General features: G+C 25.0%; 2 protein-coding genes across 3 annotated transcripts; one reads left to right on the top strand and one right to left on the bottom strand.

Annotated features, from left to right (window-relative positions):
* Positions 1-24: 24 nt before the first annotated feature.
* On the top strand, positions 25-1,343 carry LOC134834679 (uncharacterized). 2 transcript variants are annotated; one of them, XM_063849426.1, is made up of 2 exons: positions 25-1,059; positions 1,295-1,343. In XM_063849426.1, the coding sequence occupies exon 1, from the start codon at positions 88-90 to the stop codon at positions 1,051-1,053; it is 966 nt and encodes a 321-aa protein (XP_063705496.1). In that variant the 5' UTR covers positions 25-87; the 3' UTR covers positions 1,054-1,059; positions 1,295-1,343. The 2 variants fall into 2 exon arrangements, with proteins under 2 accessions (XP_063705496.1, XP_063705495.1); XM_063849425.1 differs by having other exon boundaries at positions 1,268-1,343.
* Positions 1,344-2,884: 1,541 nt separating this feature from the next.
* LOC134833950 (DNA-binding protein RFX2) lies at positions 2,885-15,006 on the bottom strand. The gene is made up of 6 exons (XM_063848459.1): positions 14,665-15,006; positions 13,666-13,885; positions 6,087-6,183; positions 4,725-6,024; positions 3,458-3,847; positions 2,885-3,195 (listed from the first exon to the last, which is right to left on the bottom strand). Exons 1-6 carry the CDS (start codon positions 15,004-15,006, stop codon positions 3,055-3,057), a joined length of 2,490 nt encoding a protein of 829 aa, XP_063704529.1. The 3' UTR covers positions 2,885-3,054.
* Between the last annotated feature and the right edge of the window lie 3,312 nt (positions 15,007-18,318).

The raw sequence follows: 18,318 nt of genomic DNA, 5'->3' as shown, positions 1-18,318 counted from the left end.
TTCATTCGTCTCATTATTCATGCGGCGCGTAAATCACACAAAATTCATATTTTTCGTTAATTTTCTGTGAAAATTGTCTTAAAAAATATGAACACATCACGAAATAAGCAAAACAAGTTGGAAGAAAAGCTGAAATCGTTGTCAAATGTCAAAGACAAGCCCGAAATAGAAGATTTTAGCACAGATTCTGATGATTCTTTGAAGGATTTCAACACAACAGTGCCTAAAATCAACCAAACAACAATCCGCAAAACTCCAAGACCAACAATTTCCGCAAGAAAAGCCTTGTCAGTCAAACATGTCACGGATTTCTCAAATATTAAGCCCAAAAACGATCAAATTTCATCAGATTCGGAAGAATCGGAGACTGAAATGACAAAATTCAACAAAACTCTCCCACGAACAAAGTCAAAATCGGATTATCTTACCTCGGGCGGGAGCAAAAGTGCGTTGCAATTCAAGAAATCTGAAGCAAAATCATCTGAAAATCTGCTCAAGAAGCGAAAATTGTTCGATGAGACGCCTTCAACATCCAAAGAGACGGAAAATGTTATCGAAGATTGCAGTTCAGACGAAGATTTGTTCACTTTTGTCGAGAAAATTACAGCAAAAAGGCCCAAATTCGACGACGAAGAGATTTCTTCTTCGCCGAAACTCTCCCAAGTGTCTTCCGAGGCAAGTTCGCAAGTTCATCGCTTTAATATCAAACCTCCTGTCGATGTTGCTGTCAAATCCGGGGGATATGTCGAACTTTTATTGAAAGCTCTTTCCGATGCACAACAAGAAAATCTCCAATGGAATTACGAGGATCCCGCAAATAACGCAAAATACTTCACAGTGTCGCATTTCGAGATGGTTCTCGGCACAATGATGATTTTTTTCATGTTAGACAATCAAAAATCCGCAATTTTTCTCGAGCCATCGCATAAAATCGTGAGCAAATTAAAAGTTGGAGCGAAATTAGTCTTTTGTGCGGATTTTGAGCCTTATGACATCGACAACGACGTGAAAGTTTACTGCGGAGTGACGAAAATTAAATTTGTTTCGTCGTGATTTTGGGTTCGTAAAGTAATTTTAGCTTTCAAAAGGCGACAAATGTTTAAATTTTGATAAAATCTCAAATTTTAAAATTTTTTTTAAAGAAATTTTCAACAAAAATTTATATTTTATCTAAAATTTTATTGATAAAATGTTAATTTTTGTTTAAAAGTTCTTTAAAAAAAATAAATTTTATCAAAAATAATTAAATTTGTCGCCTTTTTTAAAGTTAACATTACTTTACGAATCAAATTAGTTCTTAAAATTAATTAAATTAAATTAAAATTCGTTAATTTTCCATTCAATTTACTTATTTTTTATTTCTCAAACATTTTTTGTTGTCTTTTTCATCTTCGTTTTTATAAATTCTTTATTTTTTTTAATACAAAAATTACGTTTCGTGCGTTAGAAAAAAAAAATAGGAAAAGTTTTCACGAATTCTTGTGCAAGGTAAGCTAAAAACGCACTTAACTTAATAAATATATATAATAAATATGTTATTTTAGTATAGCAAGTTAAATAGGTAAGAATATAAATATTTATTTTTTTGTTTATTTAGTCTTCCGTTGACTAGAATTAATGTTAAATGTTTAATAAAAATATGTTTCTTTAGTCTATGCCTTACGTAAATAAATATAAATATACTTTTTTGATTAGTTTAGGGACTCTCTGCTTAAAATTAAAGTACTTAAAAAGAGGTTGGACTTAGATTTTTAGTTGTTACGATGAAGAGATTGCTTGAAATTTATTAAAAAAAATTTTTAAGAAAATTTTTAATAAAAAAATTATTTTAATGGATGGAATATTGTAAGATGTCAAAATATTTTCGAAATTGTTGACTAAAATATTTTTTAAAATTGACATTTTTTCTTTCGAAAATTTTGACTTTGATCTTTAATATATATTTTTTAAAAAAATTCTCAAATTCATAAAAAATAATAAAATTTAATTTAAAAATTTAATTAAAAAAAATTATTTTTAAATAAAAAATTGTAAAATTTAAAAATTTTATTAAATAAAAAAATTTTATATTTAAAAAATTTTTAAATTAATTTTTAAATAATTTTTTAAATAAATAATTTTAATAATAATTTTTAAATAATTCAAAATTTTTAAATATTTTTTTTAAATTGTAAAAAAATTAAATAAAATGACAATCCCTTCCGTAACAACTTTTACATCTGAAGGAATGAATTTCGTAATTTTCTTTCATAAAACCTATTTTTTCTTTTTTTTTTTTAATATTACACTTGTTTTCTTTGTTTTAATTTATTACTAACATTTTTTTCACACACAATTAAAATCTCTTTTTTTTAATTAATTTTTTTTTTCATATGAAAGCTCATTGATTGCGAGCTTGTTGCTCTCGTTTTTCTCGCGAATTTCTCACAAAATTCTTACAAACTAATATTCTTAGACAAAAATAAATATTTTTAGCTTTTTGTGCAAATTCTGTTCTGTTCTTTGCTCTATTTCTCTCTCATTTTTTGGTAATAAAAATAATTAATTCTTATGTTTTTTAAGTGCTTCTGTGTCATTCCTGCATTAATATTTCTTTAAATTTATTCAAATTTTTAATGAATATCCTTAAAACTTAATTTATTTATTATTCTAACATCTAACTTAGTATTGATCCACGAATCAGCTTTCTTTGTTTTTCATATTCAATTTGTATAATTTTACGTTTTATGTCTAAAAATTATGATTTTTTTGATTTGATTCGTTTTTTCGTTCAATTCAAGTTGTCAAATTCAATTCAACATCGCAGGAAATTAAAGTTAAAAATTATTTTAAAATTTTTAAAGTACTTAGGATATGAATCATGGACAGTTAAGTTTTAGTTTTAGGTAAATATTAATAATTATAATAAATATTCTTATATGTTAAAAGTTTCTCCTCTGTTTTTAAATATATATTCATATATATATAATATTTTTTATATCTAAGACATTTATGAGTACGGGACTAGTTGTGAGTGTTTTTCAGCTAAAAAATGAAGAATTCAGTACGAAATTCCTAACTATTACGGTTTCGTTTGACGTTATTAGCACACGGCTCCATCTTGATCTCAAAACCTGCATTTGTGTGATAAGGCGTAGCGTCGAAAGAGTCACTTTGACTCGTCACATCGTGATCGTTATTCAAATGATTGTTGCTCTGAAATGACAAAAATATTAATTTTTTTATGTAAATTTTGAGTTTTTCGAAGTTTGAATTAGCAAAAAAGCGAATTTCAAATTTTTAACGGTCAAAATTTGAATTGACATTTACAAATTTCGAATTGAAATTTGTCAAAAAATGTTGAAAAAGTTATTTTTTAACAAATTTTTCATAAGAAAAGTTGAAATTTTTAATTTTTTAAAGTTTAAATGAAAAATCTTTCCAATCTTACCAAATTCAAAGTTTCAAAATTTCTTACCAATCCATTGGGTCCTCCGCCATTCGCACATCCCATGACAGAAATCGGTGTCGTATGCGTCGCTTCAGCTACTTTATGTTCGACAATGAAGAACATGTATTCATCGTACAACAACCGAATGAGATGAAAACTTCCGAAAGTCGCAGCGGAACGTAATGTCAAGTCACGAATCACCATCGAGCTGTAAAAACTCCATTTGAGCAAAAATTGACGGGCAGCTTTTGGAAAAGAGGGTTTGCCGCGATGATCTTCGAGTGCAGTATCGACGACGTAACGCAACCATGCAGCCCATTGTTCGAGCGTATTTTGCTGCTGGAGGGCTGTCTTGAAGTCATTTTCCAATTGTTGAACGATGGCAGTATCGCATTGACAAACCCATGAAGCTTGTTCCTGTTGAGATTTTGAAAGGTATTGAATAATATTTTGAAAGAAATTTTTTTAATTTGAAGAAGTTTGACAAACATTTAAAAAAAAATTATAAATTTTGAAAAAAATTTGTCATATTTTTTAATTTTTTAAAGAAATTTGATAATTTTCAGAAGAATGTTTTAAAGATTAAAAAAATTTTGAATGAAACTTGAAATTTGAAAATTTTGATAATTTTCAAGAAGTTCAAAATTTTTTTAATAAATTTGTTTACATTTATCAAATGACAAAGAAATTTGACAAATATTCAAAGAAATTTGTCAATTTGTTGAATGTTCAAAGAAATTTTTCAAAAGTTCAAAGAAATTTGTCACTATTTCAAGTTTATCAATTTTAAAACAAATTTGTCAAATTCTTCAAACATTTTGAAAAATTTTTAAATAAATTTGTTAAAACTTTAAAGTAATTTGTTGAATTTATATAAAAAATTTGTCAAATTTCAAATGAATTTGTTAAAATTTCTTCAATTTATAAAAATTTGTCAAACTTTTAAAGATGTTTGTTAATTTTTAATAAAAATTGATTGATAACTTTTAGAATAATTTGATAAAAATTTCAAAGAAATTTTTCAAATGTTCAAAGAAATTTTTCAAATGTTCAAAGAAATTTGTCAATATTTCAAAGAAATTTATCAAATTTTTAAAGAATTTTGTCAACATTTTATATAATTTTTTCAATTTTTAAACAAATTTATCTTTTTTTTTCAAATTTCTTGTAATTTTTTTAAATAAATTTGTCAATTCATCAAAGTAATTTGTTGAATTCAAATAAAAATTTGTCAAATAACAAATTAATTTGTCTAAATTTCTTCAAACTTTTCATCAAAAATCAAATTTCTTACCTGAATATTGTGAAAATCCACACGATTCAAGTCATTCAGCATCTGAGCAAGTTGCGCATTGTTCTGTAAAACGGCTCTTGCTGCTTGTGCAAGATGATTTAACGACGTATATCGTCTCAAAGTTTGACTAAATACCGAAACGCTGTGTAACTTTATCTTATAAATCTCATCAGGACATCCGCTCATCGCCGAAGACAACCACAACTCCAAATTTTTCGCAAAATTACGAATTGCTTGAGTAAGCGGGGCAGGAATTGCCCTCAAAACATCCGGAATGAGCACGTCAACCATATTTTGGTAAAAATGTAAGTCAATGTGTTTAATGAAATCTTGCACGCCTTTCATCTGACAAAGTGTGTAAAGTTTCGCGCGACTCAAATATTTTTCTTCTTCGCATTCGTCGCCGTTATTGTTGTCTTGCAGTCTCCAAAATTCGCGCCAAAGTTGTTCAACAGTCCCGAATTCCAAATTTAAGACGGCGTCAAGGAACGCTTCGCAATGCTCGCGATAACATTGTTTCAGTGTTTCGACATCTTCGAGCCCAATGTCGTCCGGTAACTGCGCAAGCGAGACATTTATCGTCGGAAAGGGAGGAATAGCGCCTGCACCATCTCCCAAAAATTGCGAACAAGCCTCGTAACTCTCGAGTTTGATGCCTCGTTTCGTTCCGCGGGGATGCGATTGTTGTTGTTGCTGATGCTGCACGTGATTCGGCGTCGTCGACGGTTTATCTTCCAAAACATTCACCAAAGCGCTGCCCGGTTTGATGCGAATTCCGTAATAATGATATTTGCTGTTGCCCCGCGTTCCCAAACGACGAGTTCGCAATCCCGTGAACACCGAACGAATCAATTTCCCGAAACTCGCAGCATTGACGGCATCTAATTTGTGTTCGTTGCAATGTCGCATGTAATGATTGTAGAGTGTCGATCGCGGGAGACTCACTCCTTCGGCTGTTTCGTAATTTTCCATCAGCCAGGAGACAGTTGCGGGCGAAACTCTCGTTGCATGCGACAAATTCGGCGGAGATTCAGTTTCACTTGTGCTCGCATGACTCTGATGCTGGCCCGTTTGAATGTTGTACGAATGCACATCCGACGAAATGGTTTGCGGCGAATCACGAGAACTCGATGTGAGAAGCGTTTCGTCGACAGGAACGATATATTGTTGATTGGCGCCCCCCGTTGAAGAGCCATTGTTGGCAGCGACATTTCCTGTTGAATAATTTCCCGTATTTGCTGTTGTCGTGTAATATTGCTGACCAGATGATGAATAGTCGCTTACGTAAACGGGATATGCCCTAAAAATATTTTTAAAAAATTAAATTGAAGAAAAATGTTAAAACTTGAAAAAAAAAATTACATTTGAGTTTGCCCTTGACTTGAGGTATAAAGCTCAGAGTCGACATATTGAAGATGATATGTGCCTTGACTGCCGACGGTGTCTTGCGGAGATGATACTGAAAAGAGGTAAGAAAATTTTCATTAATTTGTTTGTTCTATTGAGAGAAATTCATTTTTGCATGCTTTTTTTTTGATCATTTAAAAAAAAAATTGTATGAAAAAAATTATAAAAATGTGAGAAAAAAAATTAAAATCGCTTTAAATAAAAATAAAAAAAATTATAGCAAGAAATAAAATAGAAAAAAAAATAATAAAAATCAAACCATGCTCGTTAAATTAAATTACTTCATTAAATTTTAATATTATTTGAAAAATTTTCTTTTTTTTTTGTGTAAAAGTTTTTTTTTTATGATATAAATATTTTTTTTGTCTGAAATTTTATTTATCATTTAATTTAAATTTATTTTTTGAATTCATTCATTATTTTATTCTATTTCTAATTAAACTTTTAATCATTCAATATCCATTTCCGACGGTTTCAAATTTTCTTCATATTTTCACTCCATTTTTATATTTATATAGTTGAAATATAAAAATAATATTTTTTAATAGAAATTCATTAAAAAAAATAAAATTTTAATAAAAATTTGTTTAAATTTAAAAAATATTTTTTAATTGAAATCAAAAAAATTCAGTTTATATTTTTTGTTGTTTTGTTCAATTCATTAAAGAAAAAATTAAAGTTTAGACAAAAAAAAATATTCTGAAATACATATTACTTTTTTAATAAACAATGAAATTTTTTTTTTTTTTTTTGAAAAAAAAATTTTTAAATTTACAATTAAAAACATTAATAATTAATAAAAAAAATTGAAAATGTAAAAATATACTTTATTAAACAATTCAATAAAAATTCAAGTAATAATAAAAAAAATTAAAGAAATAAAAAAAAAATTAAAAAAAAAATAATTATTTTAAATAACATGAAAAATTAAATATTTTATTATTATTTCATCATAATTTTTTTTTATCAAAAAGTAATTTTTATTAATTTTTCATTTTTTTTTTTTGCATGTAAAAAATTAATTTTTATTGAAAATTAAAGATTTTTGCAATTTAAGTTATTCAAGTTATTGCACTATTTTTTTTTTTTCATTAAATATGAATTTATTGAAAATTTGCATAAAAATTAAAGTAATAAAAAAACAGAAAATATTTAAAATTAATATTAATTTTTTAATAAAAACTTTTTTCATTAAAAAGCAATTTTTCATTATTATTATTTTTTTTGAAGTCAAATAAAAAATTTAATAGAAAATTCAATTTTTTTTGCGACGAATATTATTCTAAATAATTTTTATTTCACTTTTTTCTGTTGTAATTCACTTTAATACGATTTCCGATACGAATCTCTCAAATTAATGAATAATCGGATATAAAATTCATTAAATATAATAATTACCCCCGCAATACATGTTACTGCTATGATTATTCATTCTTCTATACATCATATTCATTTGTACTGATTTTTTGTAATTTTTTAATTTTTTTAATAAAATTTTATTTTTTTTTTCACAGAATATTTTTTTTATTTTTAAATTTTTTCAAACACTCTTAAATTTATTATTTATTTTTTTTTGTTTCAGAAAATTAATTCCTGAAGATGCATAAAAATCCAAAGAAAGAATTAAGTGAAAATTGATCTTCTTCCGTTTCTCGAGAGATATTTTATTGAATTTTACAATTTGTACGACTTCGCAGTAAGACGGAATCAACTTTCACTGTTACTCAAGGTGATTTCAAGTATATGCGTTTCTTGGAGATCTCTTGACAAAAAAAGGCTCGTACACACAGAAGAGGAGGACATATGGCAATGAAAAGTGAAATTTTGTGTTGTTACGTGATTTCTTGGCAACGCGGGCGACGCGACGTTTTAAATTCAACTGAATCGGATATCAAAAATTATCTTAGCGATACGTAGATGCTGACGGACACACACACATGCAGTTGGCAGTAACTTTACAGGGAAAAACTAATAGATGTGGGAGGAATACAATTCTGTGTGTCGTGTCGTGTGTAAGTTGAGAGATATGGACCACATTACCTAAATTTCTAACATCACATTTTTTTTTGTTGTTTTTTTAGAACGCTGCACGAAACGAGAGCAAAAAGGACAGAAACATTACACCTGATACCGATTCCGACTGTTTATCAAATTACACAAAAATTCATTTTATTTTTAGAAATTGAAGAAGATCAACAAGCAACGCGTCGAAACGAGAGGAAAAACATCCCCGTCTCATGCACAACGACACTCGACCACGCCTCTAACAAATATTTTATGATTTATGAGATCATATCTCGCTTCAATTATTTACTGTAGTAACGTCGCTCGTGTGTGCGAACGGAACAAGGGTATCGTTTTTCATAACTTTTCCTCCGTTTGCGCTCCGTTCCATGTGCGAGAGATGTAATGAAGACTTCAACGAATCTACAGACAAGTAACGGTAACTTTTGATTGGCTCCGATGAATTTAATACTCTCGCTACGGAACACGCAGGACGACGTCGGATGTGTTAAAGAGCAGTTATGGAGGCAATTATTGCGTTTTTGGTTTTAACGGGAAAACGGTTACTTTAAAAAAAATTTGTGAAAATTGGGTTTATTTCGGAGGAAATGAAGTTACACCAAAAAAAAAAGCAAGAATTGTGTCAGGAGAAATATGAGAAAGAAGGATAAAACGGAAAAATGAAATGTGAGTACTGAACATTTACTGTTTGGATTGAATGGGATGAAAAATGTTGATTAAAGTTGAAATTTCATGAGAATTGATTCGAATTTCCATTGAATTTTATTTTTAAAAAATGAATCAATGAAATGAAAAAAATTAGTTTTGATGAAAAAATAGACGAGAAACCCGTAAAAATTAAAATTTTAAAATATTTAAGTAACTTTTGATTTTTAACTTTCATTAAAAATGAATATTTTATAATTTTTTTTTTCTAAAACGACCAAAATTTTACAAAAATTAAAGATTTTTAAAGTTTAAAGTAAATTTTTTGAGAAAAAAAATTTTTGACTTTCAAATTTTTTTTTTTAATTAAATAATAAAAAAATTTTTGATTTTTTTTATACAAAAATTGCTCTTATGAGCTAAAAAAGTATAAATTTTTTTTTTCTTAATAAAATAATTTTAAAAAATTGAATTATAAATCTTCAAAATTTATTTAGAAAAAAATTTTCAATTAAAGAAGATGAACTTTAAGACCTCATAATTTATCATTATTGATTAAATTTGACAACAAAAAGTCAAGTTTAGAACATAAAATAGAAAAAAAATTATATTTTATGAAGAAAAAATTTTTTTATCTATTATGGCCCATAAAAGCAATTTTTGTATAAAAAAATCAAATTTTTTTTTATTATTTAAATAATTTTTTGGTAAAATTTTGATAAGCAGAAATTATTTTTTCTCGAAAATTTCACAAAAAATTGTTATTTACTTTCTTTGAATTCGCTTTGAATACCTCAAACAACTAAAAAAAAATAATTTTTTCAAAGAAAAAAATTATCTTTAAAATTTTTCATTTTAATTTGAACCTTTTTTTGTCTCAAAAGGAAAATTTTTTTCAACAAACGAGACATGCAAAAAAGCATAAAATTGCTCTTTTTTCCGTCACAAATTAGCTCAAAAAGCAGAAAAAAGTAATTACATAAAAATTTCTATCACAAAAAAATTGCAGAAAAAAAGTTAATTATCTAATTAATTAAAGTTACGTTTGCACAAATCATAATTGAAATGAGACAAACTGCCTGACGGCAAAAACAACCCCGAGCGAAAACCTTCAACTACTATCATATTTAGTTTTCTTCCGTGCAAATTAGGGGTGTTTCATGTTTACATCTGTAATTTAATCAAATTGACATTAACAATAAGGTATCAACTTAATTTCGTTCTGCCTACTCTTCTTATCATTCATTGTCTCCTGACTGTATCTGATGAGACAAAAAAATATGTTTTTGTAGAAAATTTATGTTTCGCAAAGGAGAGTAATTTTGCAAAATTTTTTTTTTCAATTTTAGGCATTTTTGATTGAATTCGATTCATTTAACGTCAAATTTTATTTTATTAATTTTTTAATATTTTTTTTTTTTAAGAATATTTTTAACTTGAATGAATATCAAATAAAAAATTAACAACATTTTCAATTTTCTTTTAAATTTAATTTTTTTTTTTAATTTAATTTTTTTTTAATTTAATTTTTTTTAAATTTATTTTTTTTAATTATTTTTTTTAAATTTATTTTTTTTTAAATTTATTTTTTTTAAATTTATTTTTTTTTAATTTATTTTTTTTTTAATTTAAATTTTTTTAAATTTATTTTTTTTTTAAATTTAAAGTTTTTTTTTGTTTAAAATAATTTTTAAATGTAAAAAAATGAAAAATTTTGTAAAAAAAATTAAATATAATATAAAATAATAAAATTATATAAATTTTTTACAAGAAAATGTTTCAGAAGCAATTTTTGAGTATCAAAAGTTAAAAATATTTGTTTAAAAAATCATCAAAAAATTATAAATTTTTCTTATGAAATTTGACGTTTCATGAACAAAATTCATTAAAAATATTTCAAAAATGTATTAAAATGAAAAAAAAAATTTTTTTACGAATTCTCAGGATGCGAAACTCGAACTTTTCACAACATTATATTTTCCTGTTGTTATCAATTCAATTCATCCGAATAGTTGTCATAATAACAAGATCTCCATTGTTTAGATTTTCAACGATTTTTAATAAGGTTGTTTACTGGCATAGGGTGACTCTGTTTTTTCCGTTGTCGCTTTCGTGTATCGTGCCTCAAATCGACAGGTTCACTCGTTTCTCCCTCACACAAAATCCGGGCAATTATCGGTGCGTAAATAAACAATTTTTTCTACCTTGCGTTCGAGAGTTGAATGCTCGTAATAAATAATAATAACAACAAAGTAATGAAGAGCATCCCCGTTCAACAAATTGAAATTGGCAGGCGCGAGATCAAATAAATACGAGAGATGAAATCGTACAAAAATATCAGATTATTTCCCGTTTAGAAAAAAAAAACACTTGTTTTTCCGATGTTTTTCTCGCATTTAAACGTTTGTTTGTTGTGATTTGGATGGAAAGATGTTCGGTTTCCCATTCAGAGATTTTTTTTTCGTGAAGGAGATCGCAAGTCATGATAAGGCATCTTTTGAGGTTTCCCGAAGCAAATATGTGGCGCAGGATCAAACGACGTTCATTCAAGGGATTCAACGGAAATTTACCCTCTCGAGTTGTTTGTTGTGTGCCGTCAAGCCCTTACCATTGTTACATTTTAATCTTCTACTATGTTATTCATACCTGTTTGCACGTGCGGTCTATCTATGTTAGGGATGATGATTTTTTTTTTGTTGAAAAATATGAAAAAAAGTCTTTTACAGAAAGTTTTTATCTTTTATATGAACGATTTTATGATAATTTGTCGATTTAAGACCTCATTAGGGGTCATTTAGAGGTCGTAAGATACAAAAATCATCAAAAATCGAAATTTTGTTAACAAAATTTGATGAAAAAAGGTTCGTTGGAAAGATTTTGAAGTAAATTTTCAGAAAAATATAACTTTTATACATTTTTGGATGGAAAATTTCGATATTGAGGTCCAAAATTTGACAAAATTTCAAATTTTAAGACCTCAAAATCAAAATTTTACATCCAAAGTCTTTCTAAAAATTTTTTTTTCTGAAAGTTTACTTCAAAATCTTTTCAACGAACCTTTTTTCATCAAATTTGGTTTGTTAAATTTGAATTTTTTACGCTTTTATCTTTTGACCTCTAAATGACCTCTAATGAGGTCTTAAATCGACAAATTCTCATAAAATCCTTTTCGTAAAAGATAAAAACTTTCTGTAAAAGGATTTTTTCGTATTTTTCAACAAAGAATGAAACATATTCTTTCAACCCCTAATCAAAACTCATCGAAACAAAAAAAAATCAGTGTTTTGATCTAAATAGACTGAAGAGCTCTCGTCATCATGTATCAATTTTAAAACTATCTCCCTAAAAAATTCGCATCGCATCATCCATTGTTAATAGATAAATTACAGATCACACGCTGATGCATGAAATTTTAAGTTTCACCTTATTGTTCGCATTACGAGAAGAGACTCTCGATATAATTATCGAATGATAGAGAACGGGAATTAAAAGGGGTTCGTGAACGACGTGCGTAATTTTTCCGCTCGAATAATTTTTCTTACACAATATTAATAATATCAAACATAATAATAATGATGATGATTAGTTCGAGTGCATGTTTACGGGAAAAATACTAATCCGCTGGTATCATTTTAATGAGAACATCAAAAAATCAAGTAGCGCGCGATATAAACTTTTGATTAGATTTTTTTTCGCGTAAAGTTTGGTAATGAAAAATTGGAGAAAGTCATTAAAGTTTGATAATTACAAGAAAAAGTTCTATTTTTGATCGTTTGAATGCGAAAAATAGACTTCAAAGGAAAAGTGAGGGTGTAATTATGAGTTAATGTGATGTTTAAAGGACAAAATTGATGATTTTTATTGATATTTGAGGCAAATTTTTAATGAAGAATTGGAAATTTTGTTTATTTTATCAAAAATTAAAGATAAAATTATTTTTTTTTTATTTTTTTTAAAATTTAAAATTTTATACAGCAAAATAATTTTTTTAAAAATTTTATTTAATTTTAGTTTTAAATTTAATTTTTTAAATAAATCAATTTAATTTAAATTTAAAAAAAAAATTAATTTAATTTAAATTTAAAAGAAAATGATTTTATTTAAATTTTTTATTTAATTATATTTAATAATTTTCATAAAATTTAAATTTAATTTAATAATTTTCAAAAATTTTTTCTTTAATTTTTCATCTAAATAATAGTTAAACTATTGACAATGATAAAATATTGCGAAATTTTAAGAAAAAATGAAAATCTTGTGACATTTTTCATCAAATATTAAATTCTTTGAACTTTTGAAGCAAATTTTTGTTCAAAAATGGAAGTTTAAAAACTCAAAAAGCCACATTTTGGTAAAATTTTTATCTTAAAAGATAAATATCTGAACGAATCTTATAAGAAAAATTGAATTCTAATTAGACTCAGTTCTAATTTGAAACTTTTTCAACTAAAAATTTAACTTTTTTCATGAATTCCATTAAAAATTTACGAAAATAATTCATAAAAGCTCATAATTGAACCATTAACGAGAAAAATTTACTCTCAGAACACACAAAATAAAATTAAAAAAAAATAATTTTAAATAAAAACTCAAATTAACTAAAGAAATTCACAGCAAACGCAAAACCATAAATGAAAAAAAGGAAACTCACCAACATTGGTTAAGGGAGCGTATGAACGAACAGCGCCTTCTGCTGTTTTAATTTCAATTTTCGTGAATAATTTAGTGAAAAGTGGTTAGAAATGAAAAAAATTAATAATGATGATGATGATGTGTGAGTAACACAAAGAGAGACAGAAAAATAAAAAATGAAAATTTCGGGTTGATGCATGCAAGAATCTTCAATTTTTCGGTTGAAACTTACCTGTAACTGTGATGTAATGAGGGCCCGTATCTGTTGGACTATCAGCTTGAACGACAGCTACTTGCGCTGTTACTTGTTGCGACGATTCTGATGCGTGATCGGGAGCTGTCGCCAATGAAACCGTAATTGGAGTTGCATCGTTAGAGTCGGAATTTTCGATGGGCACGACGTCGATAACGGAAATTTGTCCGTCGTTTCCTGCTTGTAAAAGGACTTTTTTCTAAAAAAAAAGAAAATGAAAAATTTTATTTAAAAATTATTTCATAAAAAATTATAATTTTTTTTTTAAAGTATTTTTTGAAGAAGAATAATTTTTTTTTAAATGTAATAAAATTTTTTTTGGATAAAAATATAAAAAAATTGACAAACATTTTAAAACAATTTAGTTAATTAGTAAAAAAAATTTTTTTTGAAGAAGAATTTTTTTTTGAAAAATTTAATAAATTTTTTTTTTTTTTTTGATAAAAATATTTTTAATTTTAGTTTGAATAAAATTACGAAAAATTAAATTTTGTAGAAAAAATATTAAAATTTAAAAATTTTTTAATTTTTTTTTTAAATACAATTTTAAAATAAAAAAAAAAAATAATAAAAAATAATGAAATAATGAAAAAAAACATTACAATTTTTTTTTTATTCAAAATAAAATATTATTTTCTTTTAAACAATATTTTGAGAAAAAAAAATTATTTTTTTAAATAATTATATAAAAATAATTTTTCTTACAAATTAAAAAAAATGAATTAATAAAAAATTTGAATGTTATCAATTTATATTTTTTTGAAAAGAAATTATAAATAAAAATGTTTTTTATAAATGTTGAAAATGAAGAAATATTTTGTTATAAAAGAATTTTAATTATTTTTAGAAAAAAAAATTTTAGGGAAAAAATTTTATGAAAAAAAAAATTAAAATTAAATTTTTAGGGAAAATTAATTTTTTTTAATGGAAAAAATTGAAAATTTAACTTTTTGGATAAAAATTGATGAAAATTTTTACCTTGGTACACACTTGTCGTATCACTTGCTGCAACGTAAGAGCACCTGTGGCTGTATCAATGTCGACTGAATTTTTTGTCGTAGCAACTGTTGCCCCAGCAGTACTATTGCCCGGACTACTAATTATTGTGTCAGAGATGCCGGTAGACTGCGACGCTGGAATCAAGGTCGTTGTCGTTGTTGTTGTCGTTTGCTGTTGTTGCTGCTGCTGATGATTGTTTTCGTTCGCCGTAGCTGCCGACACGGGCGTTACTGTGACAAAATTTGTCCTTTGTGTTGCAAGGCGCGTTGCCATCTGGAGCTTTGTTGCAATTTTCGTCGTCGTTATTTTGTTTTGAATCATCCAAGAAAAAAAATCGTAAGAAAGTCTCTCTTTGTTCGACAGGATAAAAAGTTAGATAGACACAGATTTTTTTACACTAATTTTTTTTTCTTCGGTAAATATTTCATCTTTTGTGATAGTTGAGTAAATAATTAATATAAGACACACATTATTAATTGGAACATTTTTTTTATTTGGTGGTTAGTTCATAAATCCTAAAAAGAGAAAACAATTAAATTATTTTAAAATTCTTAAAAAAAAAATGAATTTTTTTAAAAAGTTTTAATTTAAAAAATTAATAAAGGAAAAAAATTAAAGAAAATTATTTTAAAAAATTGATTGAAAAAATAAAATTTTATAAAAAATCAAAAAAATTAAAAAAGAATTTAATTGTTTAAAATTTACTTTAAAAAATAGAAAAAAAAAATTAAAAATAAAATTTTAATTTAAAAATTTTATAAAAAATATTTAATGCAAAAAATATTTGAAGAAAAATTAAAAAAAAATAAAAAAATATCCAAAAAACAAAATTAATTAAATTTTATTTTAAAAATAAAAATATTGACAAAAAAACAAATTTTTAATGTAAAAATTAAAATAAAATTACAATAAAAATAATACAAATTGAAGAAAAAAAATTAAAGGGGAAATATTAATAAACAAAAAATTTATTAGCATCGAAGCCCAAGAAGATCGGAGTGATGGAGCGTTGTCATGACGCGAAAATAATAATAAAATAAATAAAATTAGGGGCCCAAGTAATCCTTTTTTGCCTTTGATAGGTAAAATTGGCTGCTTGGTAACAATGAAGAGATTGCCGGTTGTCGACATTTTTGTTTCGTGTGTGTTCGTAAAAAGTTCTTTCATGTGACAATAAGAACTTTAGGAAAATAATAATAATAAAATAGAAAAATATGGAAAACCATTGATGCGGAAAATATTTTCGTTGATCAAATTAGCCCCAAATGTTTTTCAACCTGCTTGAGCGATTTGAATGTAACAATTGGAGAGGGAATAATTTGTCACTTTTCTTTAACTGAAGATCAGTTTTGTGTGAAATTTGTTTGATTTTTTATTATTTATGAGAAAATTTATTAAGAAAAGCAATATTTTTGTATTGAAAATTGTTTTTTTTTTTTTTTTACAATTTTTTTTTGATACAGTCTTTTTTCAGTTTTTTCATTGAAGTTAATTTTATTTAGCATTTAATTCACTTTTTATGCTACTTTTAGTCAAAAAATGATCAGAAATAATACACTGAATGAAAACCAAAATTTTTGTAATTTCTTCAATTTTTTTTTTAATTTCATAATTTAATTTAATTTAATTTCAAGTACTTTTTTTGTAAAAAATTTCTCACAAAATTTTAAATTTTGCCATAAGTTGATTCTCAAAGTAAAATTTTATTGATAACTTTAATCTTTTTTCTTAAAACTTGACTTGAACTTTAAAATTTTTTTTACAAAATGTCTTTTTTTTTAATAAAAGTTAAATTTAAATTAAAAATTGAATTTAATTAAAATTAAAATTAAAAAAAAAATAAAAAAAGATTAAAAAAAATAAATTTTATTAAATTATTTTTTAACGCTTTTGATACTTTATTGACATTGATCTTCTTGAAAATTTTCTTGAAAAGATTTTTTTACATTTAATTTCTTGAACTTTTTAATTGAAAATTTACTATAAGAACTTTAAAAAATATATTTGTTGATAAATTTTCACTTTTAATAAAATAATAAACCACAAACTTCATAAAAATCAAAAAATTTAAGTAAATCCCGTTAATTCGTTCAACTTCACGTTATGAAAATGCGGCATCATTATAATATTATTACTCGTATGAACTTTTCATATTTACGTTTTTTTTTTTCATTTTTTTATGTTCTTTGATATTTTATTGATCAAACTCTATGAACAGACACAACTTGCTGTGCGTCGATGAAACGCGACGACGACGTCGAGGATTCTCTTCATTATTATTATTTTTGTTTTTTTTTTGCCTTTTTTGTTTGTAACAAATGACGAATAACAAGATTTTCTTTACTTTTGGTGTTCTTTTTGCGTCAGAACTTTGAAATTTAAAACTTTTTCCAAACTTTTTCAGCAACAGGGAGATATCGAGAGACACGGATGGATGTTCGTTAAAGGACTTTACGCGGTAGACTGAAAGCAAAAAAAAGCAGGAAATGAGGACAGCTTACAACTAACGGTGCACCGTATTGTTTGGTTATGCAACATGCTTTCCAATATTTTGTTAAAATTAACATTTTAAATGCATGTAAAAAAGGAGGAAAGAATATGGTGAGTTATTATAATGCATGAACGGTGTAGTCGAAAGGGTACGAATATCCTGTTTGTGAAGGTTTTTGATGAAATTTTAGAGTTTTTGATCATTTTGAAGGATTTTAAAAATTTTTTCGAAGGTTTTTGGTTTGAAAAAATTAAAAATTTGAATTTTTTGTCTTAAATTTTTAATTTTTTGAATAATAAATTATAAAGAATTTGAATGAAAATTTAATTAAAAATATTTTTTTTTTCAGTTTAAAAAACAAAAGAATTTAAAACTGAGCTCGAAAAAAAAAATATTGAAAATTAAAAAATAAATAAATTAAAAATTTTAATAAATTTAAAAAAAAATAAAATAAGTAAAAAAAAAAATTAATTTAAAATTTAAATAAATTAAATAAATTTAAAAAAATAATTAAAAATAAATTAAAAAAGAATTTAAATAAATAAAAAAAAAATTAATTTAAAATTTAAATAAGTTAAAAATAAAAATTAAAAATAAATAAAAAAAAATAAATTAAAAAAAATTAAAATTAATAAAAAAAATTAATTAGATTGAAACTCTAAAAAATCGATAAATTTTTTTTTTTAATTTTTGAAAATAAATTTCATTTTTATGAATAAATTTTATTTTTTTTTGTAATTTTATATGAAGACTTAATTACATTGAATACAGAAAATTCGTAAAAATCATAATTTTAAAAGTTTTTGAATATTTGAAGTCTTTTATTACCTAAAATAGGTTCAAAAAAGACTCTTAAAATATTATTTTATCAAAAAATCTTAAAATTCATTTTTTTTGAGACTTTTGTAACTTCAAATTCAAAAATTATGAATTTTTTGTCTCTTCTTCTTTTAAAAAATTTAAAAAAAAATCATTGAGAGCTCATGTTTTAGAAAAAAAATCTTTATAAATGCTCAAAAACTCAAAAATTTCATTAAAAATTCACTTTCAAGTCCAAAACTGAACAAAACGGCATTATCCTTCTTAATTCCATACCTCACTCTTTCCATAATTTACATGAATGGGAAACAAACGTTATTGCC

The sequence above is a fragment of the Culicoides brevitarsis genome, chromosome 3 (assembly GCF_036172545.1).
Source record: "Culicoides brevitarsis isolate CSIRO-B50_1 chromosome 3, AGI_CSIRO_Cbre_v1, whole genome shotgun sequence".
In the NCBI taxonomy this organism is placed as follows: domain Eukaryota; kingdom Metazoa; phylum Arthropoda; class Insecta; order Diptera; family Ceratopogonidae; genus Culicoides; species Culicoides brevitarsis.
The sequence above is the reverse complement of the archived record's forward strand: the minus strand, read 5'-3'. Positions and strand labels throughout refer to the sequence as shown.

Coding starts and splice junctions, on each gene's coding strand:
- LOC134834679 (XM_063849426.1), top strand. CDS start 88: ATGAACACATCACGAAATAAGCAAAACAAGTTGGAAGAAAAGCTGAAA.
- LOC134833950 (XM_063848459.1), bottom strand. CDS start 15,006: ATGATTCAAAACAAAATAACGACGACGAAAATTGCAACAAAGCTCCAG. Junction 3,848..4,724: donor TGGATTTTCACAATATTCAG/GTAAGAAATTTG, acceptor AAATCTCAACAG/GAACAAGCTTCATGGGTTTG. Junction 3,196..3,457: donor GCGGAGGACCCAATGGATTG/GTAAGAAATTTT, acceptor TTGTCATTTCAG/AGCAACAATCATTTGAATAA.